Source organism: Halichoerus grypus, chromosome 2 (genome assembly GCF_964656455.1).
Source record: "Halichoerus grypus chromosome 2, mHalGry1.hap1.1, whole genome shotgun sequence".
Lineage (NCBI taxonomy): Eukaryota > Metazoa > Chordata > Mammalia > Carnivora > Phocidae > Halichoerus > Halichoerus grypus.
Genome location: NC_135713.1, coordinates 148,316 through 166,822, shown reverse-complemented (window position 1 = coordinate 166,822; position 18,507 = coordinate 148,316). Strand labels below are relative to the sequence as shown.

At 42.8% G+C, this 18,507-nt stretch overlaps 1 protein-coding gene across 2 annotated transcripts in view; it reads right to left on the bottom strand.

The window, feature by feature from the left end:
- Nucleotides 1-3,363: 3,363 nt before the first annotated feature.
- The window catches only part of SDHA (succinate dehydrogenase complex flavoprotein subunit A), a 31,277-nt gene continuing 16,133 nt past the window's right edge, over nt 3,364-18,507 (bottom strand). For both annotated transcript variants that reach the window (XM_036078436.2, XM_036078435.2), the window contains exons 10-15: nt 17,692-17,863; nt 14,724-14,842; nt 7,761-7,872; nt 7,450-7,580; nt 5,050-5,163; nt 3,364-3,722 (exon numbers count right to left, since the gene is read on the bottom strand). In XM_036078436.2, coding sequence (XP_035934329.1) covers nt 3,636-3,722; nt 5,050-5,163; nt 7,450-7,580; nt 7,761-7,872; nt 14,724-14,842; nt 17,692-17,863 — 735 coding nt within the window. In that variant the 3' untranslated portion in view covers nt 3,364-3,635. The remainder of the gene's footprint in view (nt 3,723-5,049; nt 5,164-7,449; nt 7,581-7,760; nt 7,873-14,723; nt 14,843-17,691; nt 17,864-18,507) is intronic.

The following is an 18,507-nucleotide window of genomic DNA, read 5'->3' as shown; positions in this document are numbered from 1 at the left end:
CCAAACAGCCCTTCTGTTATCATGCTTCATGGACATGGCTTTGCCAGCTTTTCATTCATTGTCCCAACACTTAAATGATGCTTAGATGCCCATATTTATACTTCCACTTCTGCAAAATTCTTTGGCCATACTTTGTTTCATCTGCTGATTGGGATGGAGGTCTGAGGTTGTCAGTCGTCTTTCCACCTGTTATTTTTTCCTGAAAATCACCTCCTTCATGTTTGTTGAACCACATCATCCCATGAAGGTGGTTTTCAAAGTTGGTCCCTGAACATATTACAAATGCAGATTCTCAGGCCCAACCCCAGGACCTACTGAACCAGATGTCCTGGGTGGGGTCAGGAATTACTCAACAATCCCTCCAGGTGACTCTGATATACATGCAAGTCCCAGAACCACATTAGGGATGGCAAAAACGGGGTCTTTAAATTCTATCATTCCTTACTCATTTATCTGAAGGGATTCCTCTGTAAATACTTTTCCCAATCAACTAGGTTATCCTGAATGGCAATTTGTGGATAAAAGGCAGGATAACCGTTTCATTATTTTCCTTTAATTGTCCACTTTCATTGTCAGTAGTTAGTGCCTTAGTTATTTCCAAGAGTGATTATGTTTTTGTTTGTTCAGTGTTGGCTGAGTTTTTAAACTACCATTATAAATTAACATACTGTTTTTAATAGTCAATCCACGCCTATGGCGGGGGGAGAGAGGAGTGTTAAGCAGACACCACAATCCAGGTGCTTAGGAAAATGTGTGTGTGTGTGTGTGTGTTTGTTTAAAGAACAAAGAAGACACCACAATCCAGGTGCTTAGAGCCCACTGCTATTGGGGCAAAGCTGGAAAATGTGTGTGTGTGTGTGTGTTTAAAGAACAAAGAAAAGGGGCGCCTGGGTGGCTCAGTTGGTTAAGTGTGGTTAAGCGTCTGCCTTGGGCTCAGGTCATGATCCCAGGGTCCTGGGATGGAGCTCCGCATCAGGCTCCCAGCTCAGCAGGGAGTCTGCTTCTCCCTCACCTTTTGCCTGCTGCTCCCCCTGCTCGTTTTCTCTGTCAAATAAATGAATAAAATATTAAAAATAAAAAAAAAATAAATAACAAAGAAGGGGTGCCTGGGTGGCTCAGTTGTTTGCGTGTCTGCCTTGGCTCAGGTCACCATCTCAGGGTCCCTGGGTCGAGCCCCTGCTTGGCGGGGAGTCTGCTTCTCCCTCTCCCGCTCCTCATCTCTTTTTCTCAAATTAATAAAATCCTTTAAAAATAGTAAATAATAATAATAATAAAAGAAGAAAAAAATGTACACTTTACATTTCTATTCCAAATTTAGTATTGCAGGGTTACTTCTATTTCTTTCTCAGAAAACAATCTGTTTTAGCATTAACAGTTACTAGCTTTAACTAATTTAACACTACACAATTTCAAAGTATGAACACCAATATTCCTACTAACAGTAAGACTGCTGATGAAGCATAAGGTTTCTTAGTTGGTTCCATTTATCCTTAAAGTTCATGAAACTGTAAACTCAAAAGTTCTATGTTCTAATGCCACTTGAAATGACACTTTCCTCTTGGTGACAGTCACAGCTGGATTTGCAGTGGGGTTGCAGACACTCAATACTGTGTGGCTTGGAACTCCGCCAGCACTCACCAGACCTGTAGCTTCTTGCCCCAAGCACCTGCGACTCTGCCTGGGGTCTTTCTCTGGTGGTAGAAGTGTGGCAGGGAGCAGGGCCAGGAACCGACACTTGGATGCAGCCCTCAAGCCAGGAAACACACCCATCCCCTTGCTTGTGCAGCAATGTGAATGAACCACAAATCATGATGCTAAGAGAAACCGAATAAAAAGAGTACATGCTGTATGGTTCCATTTATATGTAGTTTTGGAGCACACAAGCTCATCTCTAATGACGGGAAGTAGATCAGTGGTTCCCTGTGCACTGTTGGGGATAAGGGGGGGGGGATTACAAAGGAGCAAGAAGAAACCTGGGCTGGTGAATATGTTTATTAACTTCTGCCAATCATACCTCAGAAGAACTGTTAAAAATGCTAACCCCCACCAAGGAAAGAAAGAAAAAGAAAAGAAAAACGCTATACTAAGATAAAATTTCTCATTATATGATTGGCAAACATCCGAACACTTGCCATCATACTTTCTTTGCAAAGCTGTGGGAAATAGGGACTCTCCTCCATCACAGAGAATTTGGGAACATCTAAAAGAATGACATGTGCATTTACCCTTGGACCCAGCAATTCTTTTTTTTAAAGATTTTATTTATTTATTTGACAGAGAGAGACACAGCGAGAGAGGGAACAGAAGCAGGGGGAGTGGGAGAGGGGGGAGAAGCATGCTTCCTGCTGAGCAGGGAGCCCGATGCGGGGCTCGATCCCAGGAACCTGGGATCATGACCTGAGCCGAAGGCAGATGCCCAACGACTGGGCCACCCAGGCACCCCTGGACCCAGCAATTCTTATTTTATTTGTTTATTTGACAGAGAGAGACACAGTGAGAGAGGGAACACAAGCAGGGGGAGTGGGAGAGGGAGAAGCAGGCTTCCTGCGGAGCAGGGAACCCAACGCGAGGCTCGATCCCAGGACCCTGGGACCATGACCTGAGCCAAAGGCAGACGCTTAACGACTGAGCCACCCAGGCGCCCCGGACCCAGCAATTCCACTTCTAGGACTTCACCTCAAAGAAAAGGACTTCACACACAAAGTTACTCATTGTGGCATCTGTAATACTGGAAAGAACACAAATGTCCACCACTGGAGGGTAAGGTACATTCATGCAACCAAAAGAACGAAGACTCACTGATGATAAGGAATGACCTCCAGATATGTAGACAAGGTGTACACAATAATGCAAATACAGATTTGCTTTCTTTTTCTCTTAAAACACTCACTAGGAAGATAACTAAAGTGGTTGCTATGGGGGAGAGAGGGGAGAGGATAGTTCCGAATACAATGGACTCTGAAAATATGTAAATGTCTTTACATATTTACCAGACAATCCCTAAAACTGAGAAACAGTAAAATCAATGACCCTAACTGTCGTGGACTGGATTCTATGGAAGCCAGCCCTGAGACAAGCACTAAGTAGGAAAGGGACCCCGAGCAGCACTGAAAGCAAGCAGGGAAGGAAGAAACCCATTTACACCTCATCTGTTTTCTTTAATATCTGGCTATTTAAATACTTCAGGACACATGTTCACATATTAAACCATTTACTTACTGAGAACAACAAGGAAATGTTTGTTTTCTTCATATGCTGTCAACGCCAAAGTTCATTTTTACTTAATATATATGACAAAATTTCTGGATTTCGATGTTTTAGGTCAACGAACACGCCTCAAATCAAACACTATAAGCTCTTCAATGGACTTGGAAATAGAAGTTTGTAATTTATGTTTTATTTAAGAATCATGCCCAGTTTTACTATTTCACAAGAATGAAGCAAAGGATAAAGATAAGCTTCATTCACACTTCCTGGCTGTTGATTACTGGCAAGCTTCTGGCCACCGGGTCGTTGATCTATTCAAATGGCACTCCTTATTCACTTGAGTACAGGATTTTAAAAAGATAATTATGATATGAACACAGGCATGAGCTATTATACATAATTACAAAAGCTGGTCAACTCTGGTCTCATCAGTAGGAGCGAATGGCTGGAGGGACTGTGGCACAGTCAGCCTCATTTAAAGTTTTGTCGATCACTGGTCTGTATTGCAACGAAACCTTAAAAAGAAGAATCGACAGTAAGTTAAGCAAAATTTGTAGAAAAACATACAAATAGCATTCTACTGTGTTTTGAAAAATTAGCTGTAAAAGTTATTTGCAGACTATTTCAGGAACTTAAAAACACAAGTACTCACTGGAGTATTTTTCAGTAACAAACTCAAAAATGATCTAAATGCATAACAAGGGACCAGCCATGTAAATTATGGTAAATCCATGTAATGAAATACAGCAATTAAAATAACAATGTATTAAGTTCTTGATGCTTTACACAAATGCTCAAGAAGTGAAACCCTGCATACACTGTCATTCTTTAATTATGTTTAAAGTATATATTTACAGTTTTTTCTACTTGTATTTATATACATACACACAAGGAAAAGTATATGCACATACATGCAAAACCCGAAGGAAATATTTCAGAATGATAATGAAGGCTATCTCTGACTGGTGAGCTTACAAACATTAATTTTCTTTATTTTTGTACTTTCTATACTTTCTAAAATGAGCACGTATTTCTTTTATAATAGTAAAAAGCCTTGAACATTACTAAAAATAGGACTGTACCGAGAGGAAAGTCTGATTTCTATATACTGTCAGAAAATAGACTTCATGCAAAGTTAGGAAAGTTATTGCCTACCTGAAAGAGACACACTAGGCTCTCTGTATTAAGTGATGGCAAAGAGAGCACAACATTATTTCTGTAGACTCACATAAATGATTAAGACTATCCCTTACAAGCCTGAAAAGCTTAAGGGTAAACACTTTATGTCTTATTTCTGATTCTTAATGCCCAGCAGAAATGCCAAATGGGTGAATTATGCTTTGGTGGATTAAGACTGTGAGTTTCTACTATAACCTAAGCGGGCTGTTCCTAGGACTCTGCCCACCTCACCCCCTCCTCTGCTTGCTCTGTATCCAGGCCGATGCTTCGGGCTGCACAGCATACCCTGGGGTTCCCTGAGGCTGCTTCCAGGTGGTCCGGCCAATGGGAAAAAAGGAGTGTTTCCCTGTCCCACCCCTACACCCCGACCTCACTCTCAATAGGCTTCATAATCATCATTCCCTCCCCTGCCACCAAGGCTTGGACGCGCACTCCTTGTCGGGTGCTAAAGCTGTGAAAGGCCAGCCCTTCTAAACTACTCGCCCACGCTGGATTCTGTTTCCAGGCAGAAGCCTGAGTGTCCTTTTCAGTGGTGTCTCAAATCTGTCAACAGTCAACTTAAATCCATGTTGCTTCTCCTAGTCCATCATATGCTGAACTCCAGAGCGTATGGGACAGCATATTTATCAGTGCATACGTGAGCAGAACACATTCCCCACATACCTTCCCAGTCTTGACATCAACATAGGAAAGGGTGTGCTTCCTCCAGTGCTCCTCAAATGGCTTCTTCTGCTGCCCCTGGATGGGCTTAGAGTAATCATACTCATCAATCCGCTCCTGAAGCCAGAGAAAGTAAGTTTATTTCAGAAAATGCCATTAACTATTACACTTCAAATTTCTTATTTCTCTAACAGGGCAATATAACTGGAAAACATAGCAAACTCATTAAAATGATACACGAGAGACTAGTCTGATATGAATCCCCCTAGATCCCACTCAATGAGGAGGTATCCACGGTCCTAAACAGACCTTGTTCACAGAGAGCTGGGACATTCATGGTCCATTTTTCAACCCATGTCCCTTCCCTTCTACCATTCCTAATGAAAAACCATTCTGTGTATATCTGACCTAAAAGAACACACTGTATGAAACACAGTGCAAGTAAGTCCCAAATGCAGGTGGAATGGAGAGATGAGACCCGTGATACATTTGCCAGCAGTCAGTCCTCCGGAGTGCCCGTCCATCCTGGGGCTCACGGGCAGGCCGTTCCTTCACTCCAGAGCCTCCACAGCACAGGTCCCGACAAGGGCAGGACCCAGTAAGGCCACAGAGCTAGGCAGTGGGTCTGCAGCTGCACTGTGAGCCCAGAGGTCCACTGCTACAACTACTGGGAGGGTGGCTGCAGAAATTAGCCTGATCTTTTACGCACTTAAAAGTTCATCAAAAACTTGTCTTTTTGCTCATATTCTGGGAGACTTCGAGTTCTTCTTTCAGCTTTTTTCATTTAAATGTTTCAATTTTAGCAATTATATTAAAATTTTGCTCAGAAAGTCTTAAAAAAGAAGCCGAATACTTAGAGTATCCTACACATGGTAATGGGTAAGACATACGAGAGCCACTTAAAGTAAAAACCAGGGGCACCTGGCTGGCTCAGTCAGTGGAGCATGCGGTTGTGCGTTTCAGCCCCATGTTGGGGGCAGAGATTACTTAAAAATAAAATTTAAAAATAACAACAAACTGAGGGTTGACACAGGGAGGTGAGTTGGGGATGGGCCAGGTGGGTGATGGGTATTAAGGATGACACTTGTGATGAGCACTGGGTGTTGTATGTAAAGTGATGAATCACTGAATTCTACTCCAGAAACCAATATTGCACTGTATGCCAACTACCTAAAATTTAAATTAAAAATAAATAAATAAATAAAAACACACAAGTGTAAAAAAAAAAAAAAAAAAAGATGCTTTCTATAAAAATAAACGAATAAATAAAAATAGAATACAAATGAAAAGATTCAAACTGTTTCTGCTGAGTGAGGCGAGCAGGGGGTGGGCAGAGGCAGGCCTCTCACCTGGGATCAAGTGGGGCTGTAGCACTTCCCCTTATGTCTAAACACATACTTAGGGGTGAGCTCTCTTGCGGGAGCAGCTTCCCCCTGCCTTCCTTCCCCCCTTCCCCCCTTCACACATCTGCTGTGACTGAATGAAAACTCCTTCACCTCAGCCACACAAACTGCTGACCAACCCACAGTCTGGAGAAGTTTCTAGTCCTCAGTACAGGTGATGAATGTGCTTAATAATCTAATCCAGCTTGAGTCAGTGAAAGGTAAATTAATAAAATTTCACAGTAAATCAGAAGCTAATCCTCTTGCTGTAGCCAATTTCCCCATTCGCCATGTCCAGCTGACTGGGGAGGCTGCCACCAGCAACACCACATGTTGCTGAACCAAAGCCTATCTGTCTGGAAGGTGGCTCAGGCCGGACTGATGCTCCATCCTGAACTTGTGTTTGCCCTCAAGTGCCCATTTCCTCAATGTTTTCCTTTCATATGCTGAGTGCTCTGTTCTGGAAGAATCTGAACTGTACTCTGCATGAAAATCAGGTTACTTAGGGACACCTGGGTGGCTCGGTTGGTTAAGCGTGAGCCGGTCGTATCTCAGGGTTTTGGGATCAAGTCCCACGTCGGGCTCCCTGCTCAGCGGGGAGTCTGCTTCTCCCTCTGCCTCTGCCGCTCCCCTCACCCCGCCCCCCCGCCCCACTCGAGTTCATGCACGTGCTCTCTCTCTCTCAAAGACGAGGTCAGGTCTCAGTAACTGACTCATCATTTTAGCACCTTCTGGCAACAGTGCTCAGACTGCACACTAATCTCTGACCTCGTAACAGTTCGGAGTGTTCTGTTAGAGGTGCTGCTACTGGCGGCAGATGCCAATCTGAAGCAAGAAAAAGGTCATGCTGGTACTAACACAGTGATACCAAAGTATGAAAGTTATCAAGGGGAAAAATATTGTTTTCAATTAACTTTTGGGAAAATGGAGTGAAATGTACAGAAAGCGCAGGGTTAGGGACTGAGCAATGCCAGTGGACAGAAAACATGATGTGCACATGGGATGTGTTGTCAAGACGCACCCTGTAATCTTCCCTGGCATGAGCACCACGAGACTCCTTCCGGGCCTCTGCTCCGTAAATGGTCTGAAGTGCACAGAGCATCAGGTTCTGCAGCTCCAGGGTCTCCACCAGGTCGGTGTTCCAGACCATTCCTGGGGACACACAAGGCACCCATGAGAAAGAGGATCCAGTCAGATGGGTCCTCCGGGCTGTGACTGTGGGCTTGCCAGTTTTGACACAAACAGCAAGGATGGGGATAAGGCAGCACTAAGTGGCACAGACAGGGCTCTGAGGCACCCCAACTGTATGCAGGGGCCCATGGAACTGCTTACCTCGGTCAAACGTCTTCAGATGTTTTAGGTCTCCATACAGCTGGCTGACTTTCTCACACCCTTCCTGTAACACACTTCCCACCCGGAACACTGCAGCATGATTTTGCATCGACTGTAACACAAAATATCATTTGTAAATCTTCAACTAGTATGAAGAAGCCATGCCTAAAACTGGTAAACCCTTTAGATTTTTTCTTACACATTTCACTTTTACTTTTGAAGATTTTATTTTGAAGTAATCTCTACACCCAATGTGGGGCTCAAACTCACAACCCTACTCCACCAACTGAGCCGGCCACGTACCCCTGCATTTCATTTTTTATAAAATATTTATGTAAATCAAATTTAAAAACTACGAAATTCAGACTGAATCTATGACTCTGAATTCTACTTTGTTCTTTAAGTAAGCTCTATGCCCAAATTGGGCTTGAACACACCACCTTTTTTTTTTAAATTTTTTTATTGTTATGTTAATCCCCATACATTACATCATTAGTTTTAGATATAGTGTTCCATGATTCATTGTTTGTGCATAACACCCAGTGCTCCATGCAGAATGTGCCCTCCTCAATACCCATCACCAGGCTAACCCATCCTCCCACCCCCCTCCCCTCTAGAACCCTCAGTTTGTTTTTCAGAGTCCATCGTCTCATGGTTCGTCTCCCCCTCCGATTTCCCCCCCTTCGTTCTTCCCCTCCTGCTACATTCTTCTTTTTTTCTTTCTTAACATATATTGCATTATTTGTTTCAGAGGTACAGATCTGAGATTCAACAGTCTTGCACAATTCACAGCGCTTACCAGAGCACATACCCTCCCCAGTGTCCATCACCCAGTCACCCCATCCCTCCCACCCCATCCCCCACTCCAGCAACCCTCAGTTTGTTGAACACACAACCTTAAGATCAAAGTCGTGTGTTCTACTGACTGGGCCAGCAGGTGCCCATTACTCTGAATTTTATTTTATTTTTTAAGATTTTATTTATTTATTTGAGAGAGAGAATGAGATAGAGAGAGCATGAGAGGGGGGAGGGTCAGAGGGAGAAGCAAGCTCCTTGCTGAGCAGGGAGCCCGATGCGGGACTCGATCCCGGGACTCCAGGATCATGACCTGAGCCAAAGGCAGTCACTTAACCAACTGAGCCACCCAGGCGCCCCCATTACTCTGAATTTTAAAGTGAAGTTTGTTCATGGGCATTTTTAAGATCTACTCTCTTAGCAACTTTCAAATATGTAATGAAGTGTAATTAAGTGTAATTACCACACTGTACATTACAAGCCCCAGGACTTACTTATTTTTAATTGGAAGCTTGTACCTTTTGTCTCCTTCCACCCACTCCCCATCTCTGGCAACCGTCAATCTGTTCTCTGTATCTATGAGCTCAGTTTCTTGTTTTTTAAGATTCTACAGATAAGTGGAATCGTATTTGTCTTTGTCTGACTTATTTCACTGAGCATAATGCCCTCTAGGCCCACCCATGTTGTCACAAATGGAAGATTTCATTCTTTTTTATGCCTCAATGATAACATGTTTATACACATATAAAATATACACCACATATAAAGTATATAGAACATATACACATATCTTCATTATCCATTCATCCAATAGACATCTAGGTTATTTTCATATCTTGGTTATGGTAAATAATACTGAAATAGACATGGGATACATTTATCTTTTGGAACTAGCGTTTTCATTTCCTTTGGATAAATACACAGAAGTGGAATTGCTGGATCATACAGTTCTATTTTTAATTTTGGGGGGGAACCTCCATACTGTTTTCCACGGTGGCTGCACCAATTTGCATTCCCACCAACAGTCATGAGGGTTCCCCTTTCTCCGCAACCTTGCCAACATTTGTGTTTCTGGTCTTTTTGATACTAACCATTTCTGATGGGTGTGAAGGTGTGTTTCTGATTAGCATTTCCCTGATGAGTGGTGATGTTGAGCATCTTTTCACATGTCTGCCACCTGTATGTTTTCTTTGGAAGAATGTTCAGATCCTCTGACCATTTCTTAGATTGTTTTTATGCTATAGAGTTGTAGGAGTTCTTTATATATTTTGGGGTATTAGTCCCTTATCAGATGCATGACTTGCAAATATTTCCTCCTACTCTATAGGCTGCCTTTTCATTTTGTTGGGTTTCCTTTGCTCTGCAGAAGTTTTTTAAGTTTGTTGTGGTCCCAGCAGTTTATTTTTACTTTTGTTGCCTTTGCTCTTGGTGTCAAATCCAAAAACTCACCGCCAAGACTGTTATTAAGGTGCTTACCATCTGTGTTTTCTTCTAGTTTTATGGTTTCAGGTCTTATATTCAAGTCTTTAATCCATTTTGAGTCAGTTTTGTGTGTGGGTAGATTCATTCTTTCGCATGTGGCTGTTCAGTTTTTCCAGCACCATTAGAGACTGTTCTTTTCCCATTGTGTATTCTTGGCTCTTTTGTTGTAAATTAATTAGCCATATATACATGGGTTTATTTATGAGCTTGATTCTATTCCATTGATCCACAGGTCTGTTTTTAGGCCGATACCTTACTGTTTTGATTACTATTCCTTTGTAATATAGTTTGAAATCAGGGAAAGAGCTATGCCTCCAGCTTTCTCTCTCAGGATTGCTTTGGCTATTCAGAATCTTTTGTGGTTCCATACTAATTTTAGGATTGTTTCTTCTATTTCTGTAAAAAAATGCCATTGGAATTCTAACAAAGATTGTACTGAGTCTGGGGATTGCTTTGGTTGATATGAATATTTCAACAATATTAATTCTTCCAATCCAGGAATACAGAGTATCTTTCCACTTATGTAGGTCTTCAACTTTATTAATGTTTTACAATTTTCAGGGTACAGATTTTTCCCCTCCTTTAAATTTATTCCTAGGTATTTTATTCTTTTTGATGCAATTGTAAACGAGATTATTTTTTCTTTCAGAGCGTTCAATATTTGTGTAACAGAAACAACAGATTTTTATGTATTGATTTTCTATCTGTCAACTTTCCTGAATTCATTTACTAGTTCTAACTTTTTTTGGTGGAGTCTGTGTCATATGTGATCTGATATATCTGTAAACAATGACTTACTTCTTCCTTTCCATTTTGGATGCTTTTATTTCTCTTTCCTGCCTGACTGCTCTAGCCAGGACTTCCAATGCTGTTGAACAAAGTGGTGAGAGTGAACATCCTTCTCTTGTTCCTGTGGTGAAAGCTTTCCACCACTGAGTATAACATTAGCTGTGGACTTGTCATGTATGGCCTTTATTACATTGAGATAAGTTCCCTCTATACTTGCCTCATTGAGAGTTTCATCATAAATTGATGTTAAAATGCAGTTTTGATTAAAGCTTTTAAAAAAATGTTTCTATGTTCCCATTAAGTATGTGTCTTAAATCCACATACATTAGTTCAAGTGGAACATTTTGCATTTAGGGAAGGCAGTTTGTGGAACTCGGCCAGGATCTGTGATTCCAAGCAAACTTAACTTCTGAGGCGTGATATACTGAATGGTGGCAGAAAGGTTTAAGGGCACCACCTTTGAATTCCCAAGGAGACACCAGCTCCTATGGTTTTGTTTTGTTTTTTAAGATTTTATTTGACAGAGAGAGAAACAGTGAGAGAGAGAACACAAGCAGGGGGAGTGGGAGAGGGAGAAGCAGGCTTCCCGCCGAGCAGGGAGCCCGATGTGGGGCTGGATCCCAGGACCCCGGGATCATGACCTGAGCCGAAGGCAGATGCTTAATGACTGAGCCACCCAGGCGCCCCAGCTCCTATGGTCTTGCCCCACTTTTGAGAGCTGGTGGTAAATGTTCTAGGAGCTAGCAGATTGCCCCTTGGTGACACAAACTAATAAGTGCTGAGACTATGAGGTGGTCAGCAATGAGCATGGGGTGGATGGTCACGAAGAAGAGGGAGAAGTAAGAGGCCTGGGAACCCTCCCTGCCTGTCTACTGGTTAATCTTGTAAAAAACCCCTCATATGTCAAATTCCTGTATGGCTTTATTGTTTATGCTCTTAGGAAATGTGACATGAAATAAACCTGACATTTATTTTAGGATCTACCTCTATTTCCTACCACTTACTGACCTTTCACCGCTCTTGAAAAAGCCCTTTCTTTATCCCATGCTCAATCACAGCGTGTGCCTGGGCCTACGTCTGGACTCCACTTTGTGCCACTGATCTCTACCATAGACTAACACAGCTTGTTGACTTAGTTCTGTTTAGCAGACATCTCATCTATTTCTTTAAAATGATAAATTCATTTTTATTTTATTTTTAAAGATTTTATTTACTTGAGAGAGGAAGAAACAGACTCCCAGCAAACAGAGAGCCTGATGCGGGGCTCGATCCCAGGACCCTGAGATCATGACCTGAGCCGAAGTCAGATGCTTAACTGAACCACCCACGTGCCCCAGAACGATACATAATTTTAAATATATATATATATTTTTAAAGATTTTATTCATTCACTTGAGACAGAGATACAGAGAGGGAGAGAGAGAGCATGAGCAGGGAGAGAGGGAGAGGGAGAAGTAGGCTCCCCGCTGAGCCAGGAGCCTGATGTGGGGCTCGATCCCAGGACCCTGGGATTATGACCTGAGCCAAAGGCAGACGCTTAACCATCTGAGCCACCCAGGCGCCCCCATAATTTTAAAATTATAATGCACACCATCAAATGTCCTGGCCTTTCAGGACAAGCAAACGGAAAAAACTATCTTAGAACCTAGTAAATGTTAGTTAAAACATTCTTTTATTACATTTTCAGTGCTCATGTTTTCATACTCTTTAGGGTTATGTTTATTCAAGGCATTTTACACTTTTTGGCTGTACTGTGAATGAAATAATTTTCAAGCGGATTACCGCAGGCATACTGGAAAGCTACTGACGGCTTTTATACAGATATCTTACTTCATTCTTGTTTTTACTAGTTTTTTACTTACTGTCTTGAGATTTTTTTTTTTTTAAAGATTTTATTTATTTATTTAACAGAGAAAGAATGAGAGAGAGAGAGAGAGAGCACATGAGAGGGGGGAGGGTCAGAGGGAGAAGCAGACTCCCCACTGAGCAGGGAGCCCGATGCGGGACTTGATTCTGGGACTCCAAGATCATGACCTGAGCCAAAGGCTGTCACTTAACCAACTGAGCCACCCAGGCGCCCCCTGTCTTGAGATTTTTAATTGTAAGTAATGATACTTTTGTCTACTCCTTTTCAATACATACCTCACTTCTTTTCTATCTTACTGTATCAGCTGGACATTAGCAGAAAAATTAGTCCCCCTACTCAAATGTGCATTCCAAGACGGCAGGATTTTGTTCAGACGACTGGGGCATCCAGAACACTGCCTGGCACACAGCAGATAACAATTCAGGTGGTCCCTTACCTATGACGGTTTGACTTATTGTTTTTGAACTTTACAATGATGCAAAAGTCATCTGCATTCCGAGAACCCATATTTTGAATTTTCATCTTTTTCCAGGCTAGCGATGTGCAGAAAGGCACACTCTCCTGATACTGGGCAGTGGCAGCAACCGCAGCTCCCACTCAGCCCCAGGACCCCGAAGGTCAACAACCATCTGCACTCACACAATCATTCTGTTTTCCACTTCCAGGACAGTACTCAATAAATTACATGAGACGGTCAACACTCCAACATAAAACAGGCTTTGTATTAGATGAGTTTTCCCTCCTACTGACTAACAAGTGTTCTGAGCACGTTTAAGGTCAGCTAAGCAGATGTTCAGTAAGTTAGAGGTGTATTAAATGCATTTATGATTTACACCACTCTCAACCTTCATCAGGATGTAACCCCATCCTAAGTCAAAGATCTGTATGTGCCTTACTTGGTGGGAATGCCTCTAGGATTTCCTATTTCAAAATACCTCATGGATTCACCATTTCCACACCTAAAATGAAGTTCCTACTATCCAGTGCAGTGATTACGTCTGTCATAGCTGGCCTCCAACTCCTGATATCAAAACCCTATAAAAGTCCTGCACAGTACCTCTTGGCTGGTTTCCTTAAACATACCTCTGTCCTTCACTCGTGCTATTTGCCTTACCTTTCCAGGAAGCCTCCCTGAAGCTCAGTCTCCCTAAACACAGAACCACACAGTCCTATAAAAGTTGCAGTATGCAACTTTTTACTTTTGATAGTGAGAGTCTGTGCCACTGAACCCCTTTCAGACTATGACTAAAAGCAAGGGGCTTCTTTTCGGAATATGCCTCCACACAGGAATTCTTGTACATGATTTCAACTCGACAGAGAGCTCATTTGTGGGCCAAGAATCCCTGTATTAGAAGAATCTGATGGATCCCTAGCTGTTTTACATACTATTTTTATGGATCTAACCCTGTGTTATCCAGTGCAGTAGCCACATGTAGTGCTTTATATTAAACTGAAATTGAATAAAATTAAAATTGAGGTCTTTAGTCAGACTGCAGACCTCAGGCTCCAGTCACATGTGGAACATGACATGTTTTCACCCTCAGAGAACATTCCATCAGATGTGCTCATCTAGAAGGGAAATATATCCTGACAACAACCAGTGCACAGATTACCATTTCTACCCACCACCCACATTCCCCTCTCGTCCTGATTTTATTTAGAGGCTTCAATGGGCCCAGTTTAAAGACATTTCCCAGAGCTGCTGGAGGCTGGGTGTGATGGTGGGATTAATTTCTTGGCAATGAGATGTGCTGGGCTTTCAGGAAGTCTGCTACAAGGAAGCTCCCAGCTGGGAACTGAGCTTCTCAGACCTTTCACTGTCCCTCCCCCTTCAGGCTTTGACATACACATGAAGGCAGAGAGGGTCTGAGGAAGGAAGCCACGTGCAAGCACCCTGGGGCGTATGAGAGAATCACAGTTTCTGCCCTGGGCTGCTATCTCCGGCCTTCTGTGTGTAAGGTGTCCTTTTGCTGTTCACCCTGAGCCCGGCACAGGGGAATGGACACACCAGTATGTGTGCACGTGCTTACCTTCTGCATGTTGAGTCGTAGTTCTGATGTTCTTATGCTTCCATCAGCAAATCTCAATTTGTCAAGATTCATGACAGACTCTTCCCCGGCATTTGGTTTAATTGGGGGAACTTTATCTCCTTAAAAAACAGACAAAAAGCTAGAATTTAATGGAGTTTGGGAGACATACACAAACTGAGCTGATATTCCACCTGGACCACCCTATACCTAAGGAACCACAAATGGACTAGGGGCCAAAGAGTAAACATAAAGACAAAATTTCTGGCAAGGAGTAGGTATCCAATAAATCTCTGAACAAAACAGAAACCATTCCTAAGTTTAAAAATCAGATTTATGCAAAGAAACCTTGCTTTATTACTCTATTAAAGGGAAAACTGGCACCTTCACAACAGCGAGCAGTTTCCAACAATTCTGCCAACATGCCCCACCACCACCAATGGTGGTCCTCATTCAGGGACGAGGGAGGGCCTGGCCAGGCATGTTTAGAAGTCTCCTGCTAATTCGGACCTTTGCATCTGCTTACCTAAACCTCAAGACCTGTTTTTCTGACTTTTCTAAAAAGATAAATGTTTCAAAAATTTTTAAAGGTTTTTTTTTTTTTTTTTTCTAATGACATGTTTTGAAATGTATTTTCTTCAATGGGTAATACGGGCAGAGGGTATGAAATGAGGAAACAAAGGTTTGCAGGTAACGTGGGATCGCTCACAGCCACTCTCTGCAAGGAGGGCACCGGTCCTTCGTGTGACCCACCCCAGCTCTTCCAGGCCAGCTGCGGTTTCCTCTGCTTTTGTTTGTAGTGTTTTTTTAAAAAAGGGATCATTTGGGGCTCCTGGTGGCTCGGTTGGTTACGCATGTGACACGCATGTGACTCTTGGTCTCAGCTCAGGTCTTGATCTCAGGGTCATGAGTTCAGGCCCTGTGTTGGGCTCCACAGTGTGGAGCCTACTTAAAAATAAATTAAAAGTTAAAAAGTAATCATTTACCAAAATTATTTTTCTTTAGGTGCACAGTTCTACAAATTTCGACACATATATGGGTTCCTGTAACCATCATAATTAAGGTACAGAATAAAATACATTATTAGGGTATAAAATGTTTAAAATATTCAACATTTGGGGCGCCTGGGTGGCTCAGTCAATTAAGCGGCTGCCTTCGGCTCAGGTCATGATCCCGGGGTCCTGGGATTGAGCCCCGCATTGGGCTCCCTGCTCTGCGGGGAGCCTGCTTCTCCCTCTCCCTCCGCCTGCCGCTCTGCCTACTTGTGCTATCTCTCTGTCAAATAAATAAATAAAATCTTAAAAAAAAAAAAAAAAATTCAACATTTGGGAGGATGTAGCAGTGCTTTTCTTTCCCTTTTGTTTTTAAAAGTTAAAATATAATTAAGGTATAGTATCATTTTTGGTGTAGTTTTGCACATTTTGCCAGAGTTGCACAAGGCCCACCATGATTAGGATGGTGACCAGCAAGCCACCTTATTCTCTAGTTTTGTCTCTTCCATTATGTTATACAAATAAAATCAGATGTATGTAGCCTCTTGAGCCCGGATCATACAACCTAATACGTCTGATATCCATTCGTGTTGTTGCACGTACAAGTAGTTTGTTCCTTTTTTTTATGACTGACTTAAAATGTCTTTTTTTACAATGTGCACTGACCTTTCAGATACAAAAGTACAAGATATTTTTACAAAACTTCCTTTTTCTCATTTTCAAAGAAAGGGAACCTCGAATTTCCTGCTTTGCTCTGAGATTTGATTTCAGGCTTCACCAGTACAATGGAATGAGCACTAGGTCTGGTGTCAGACAAGGTGGTTTTGACCCCTTTTGTAGCAAAGACGGGGACAGTGCCCCACCTCTGCCTATCAGCCTGGACTTGTAGTCAGAGCAAGGGAGAAGGTGTCTGGAAATGACTGTCCTTTTCATTACATGTACCTGCTGACTGCAGATGTAAAGGGGAGTGTGGCGTGTTATACTGAGGGCTGTTTCACTAGTAGGATAGTAAGACTTCCGCCAGCTTAAAATCCATACAAAAAGCTTTTGTTCAATAAAAACAGCAGAACTGAGACTAAACGGGTTACCACTAGTGAAGCATAAGGGGAAGAACAGGGGCCCAGGGATTCCCACCACCCTCCCCTCGGGAACAGTGTCTCATCTCACCTGTTGTTCTGAGCAAATGGGCCACAGTAACCTACATGGACCCTCTGGGAGCTCATTTCAACAGTAAGTGTCCTGTTCATAGTGGGACTCGCGCTTCCAACACATATTGCCTCAGCAAATTATTTTAAGTTACTAGAAGAACACAATCACTGACCGAAAACCACTGTGTCACTGCAGGGAGAGCTGTACCCAATCCTTTGTTTTGTGTGCATTAGGTTCTGCTTTAACAGATTATTTATATATATATTTTAGAACCTAAATTACTTTTCCATAACTACTGAGAACTTATACATTTTCATTTTTAAAATATTTCATTGCAAGTAATTTATAATGAGCAAGCACTATGTGATAAACTTCCTCTCAAAACAACTCCTTGGGGTAGGGGGATGGGTTAGCCCGGTGACGGGTATTAAGGAGGGCACGTACTGCATGGAGCACTGGGTGTTATACGCAAACAAGGAATCATGGAACACTACATCAAAAACTAATGAGGTATTGTATGGTGACTAACAAAATAAAATAAAGAACAAAAAACAAAAAACAACTCCTTCATGGTGACTTTCCTAAAGAGAACATAATGACTACAAAACAAAATCTAACCAAAACCAGGTTACCCTCTAAACTGTTAAGACCCTCACCCAGCCTATGTCTAGTCTCTGTCACCATATAAATCTCTGAATCACTGTTTCCTCACTCATAGGGGGGAAAAACAGACTACCCCTCCACGATCACGAAGCAAATTTCCAATTACAAATCCAGACATGGTAACCTCTCACCTCCCAACAGCCTGGCTACTTGAAGAAAACACATACCAGGTCTGCAGGACTCTGCAATACTCAGAGCACATGCCCGGCCAAAGACGACCAGGTCCAAGAGCGAGTTTGCCCCGAGACGGTTGGCACCGTGCACTGAGGCGCAGGCGGCCTCCCCACAGGCATACAGGCCGGGCACGATCTGATCCTGGCCGTTCACGTGCCTCAGGACCTGTGGAAGGAAGACTGAAGACTTCAGGAGCACAATCTGCACAGCCCTGCTTCCCAGTAGTGGGGCATCCGCATGCCGGTTCAGAGGAAGGAGGGCAGGTAAGGACTGGATCTGCTCTCGTCTACAGGGAACCCTCTGACCACGTGTGCGCCCGGATACTCAGCCACCCCAGGCAGAGACAGGTCCAAGGACCCCACACGGCACCTGTGATTTCAATCCCACAGCTACGGCTCATGAGAAACCTCACTCACCACCTCTGACTGACCCCCTCACTTCCATACTCTGACTCTGGATTCAAATGAAGGGAAGGGAGTATGGCATATCATTTGTCTATAAAGACAGAAGGAGATCCCCTGCCACCTTGCCTGAGGAGAGGCCAAAACAAAATCTGGGTGGACTGCAAACCACTTGAAAGTATTTGTTGTAAAGAGAATATGAATTACAAGGTCACCGTAAAAGTAACAAGAGATCATAAAAGAAAATAAATTATAAACTGGGAAAAGCTGCAAATGATATTGCATCTACGACTGTGTACTACAGAGGGATCTGTAAGTTACCAGTGACTGCTCGTTATTACGGAGTGAATGCAAACACTGGTACGTGCCCGAGCCCCACTGTGCCCTCCAACAGCAACTCAGTGCTTT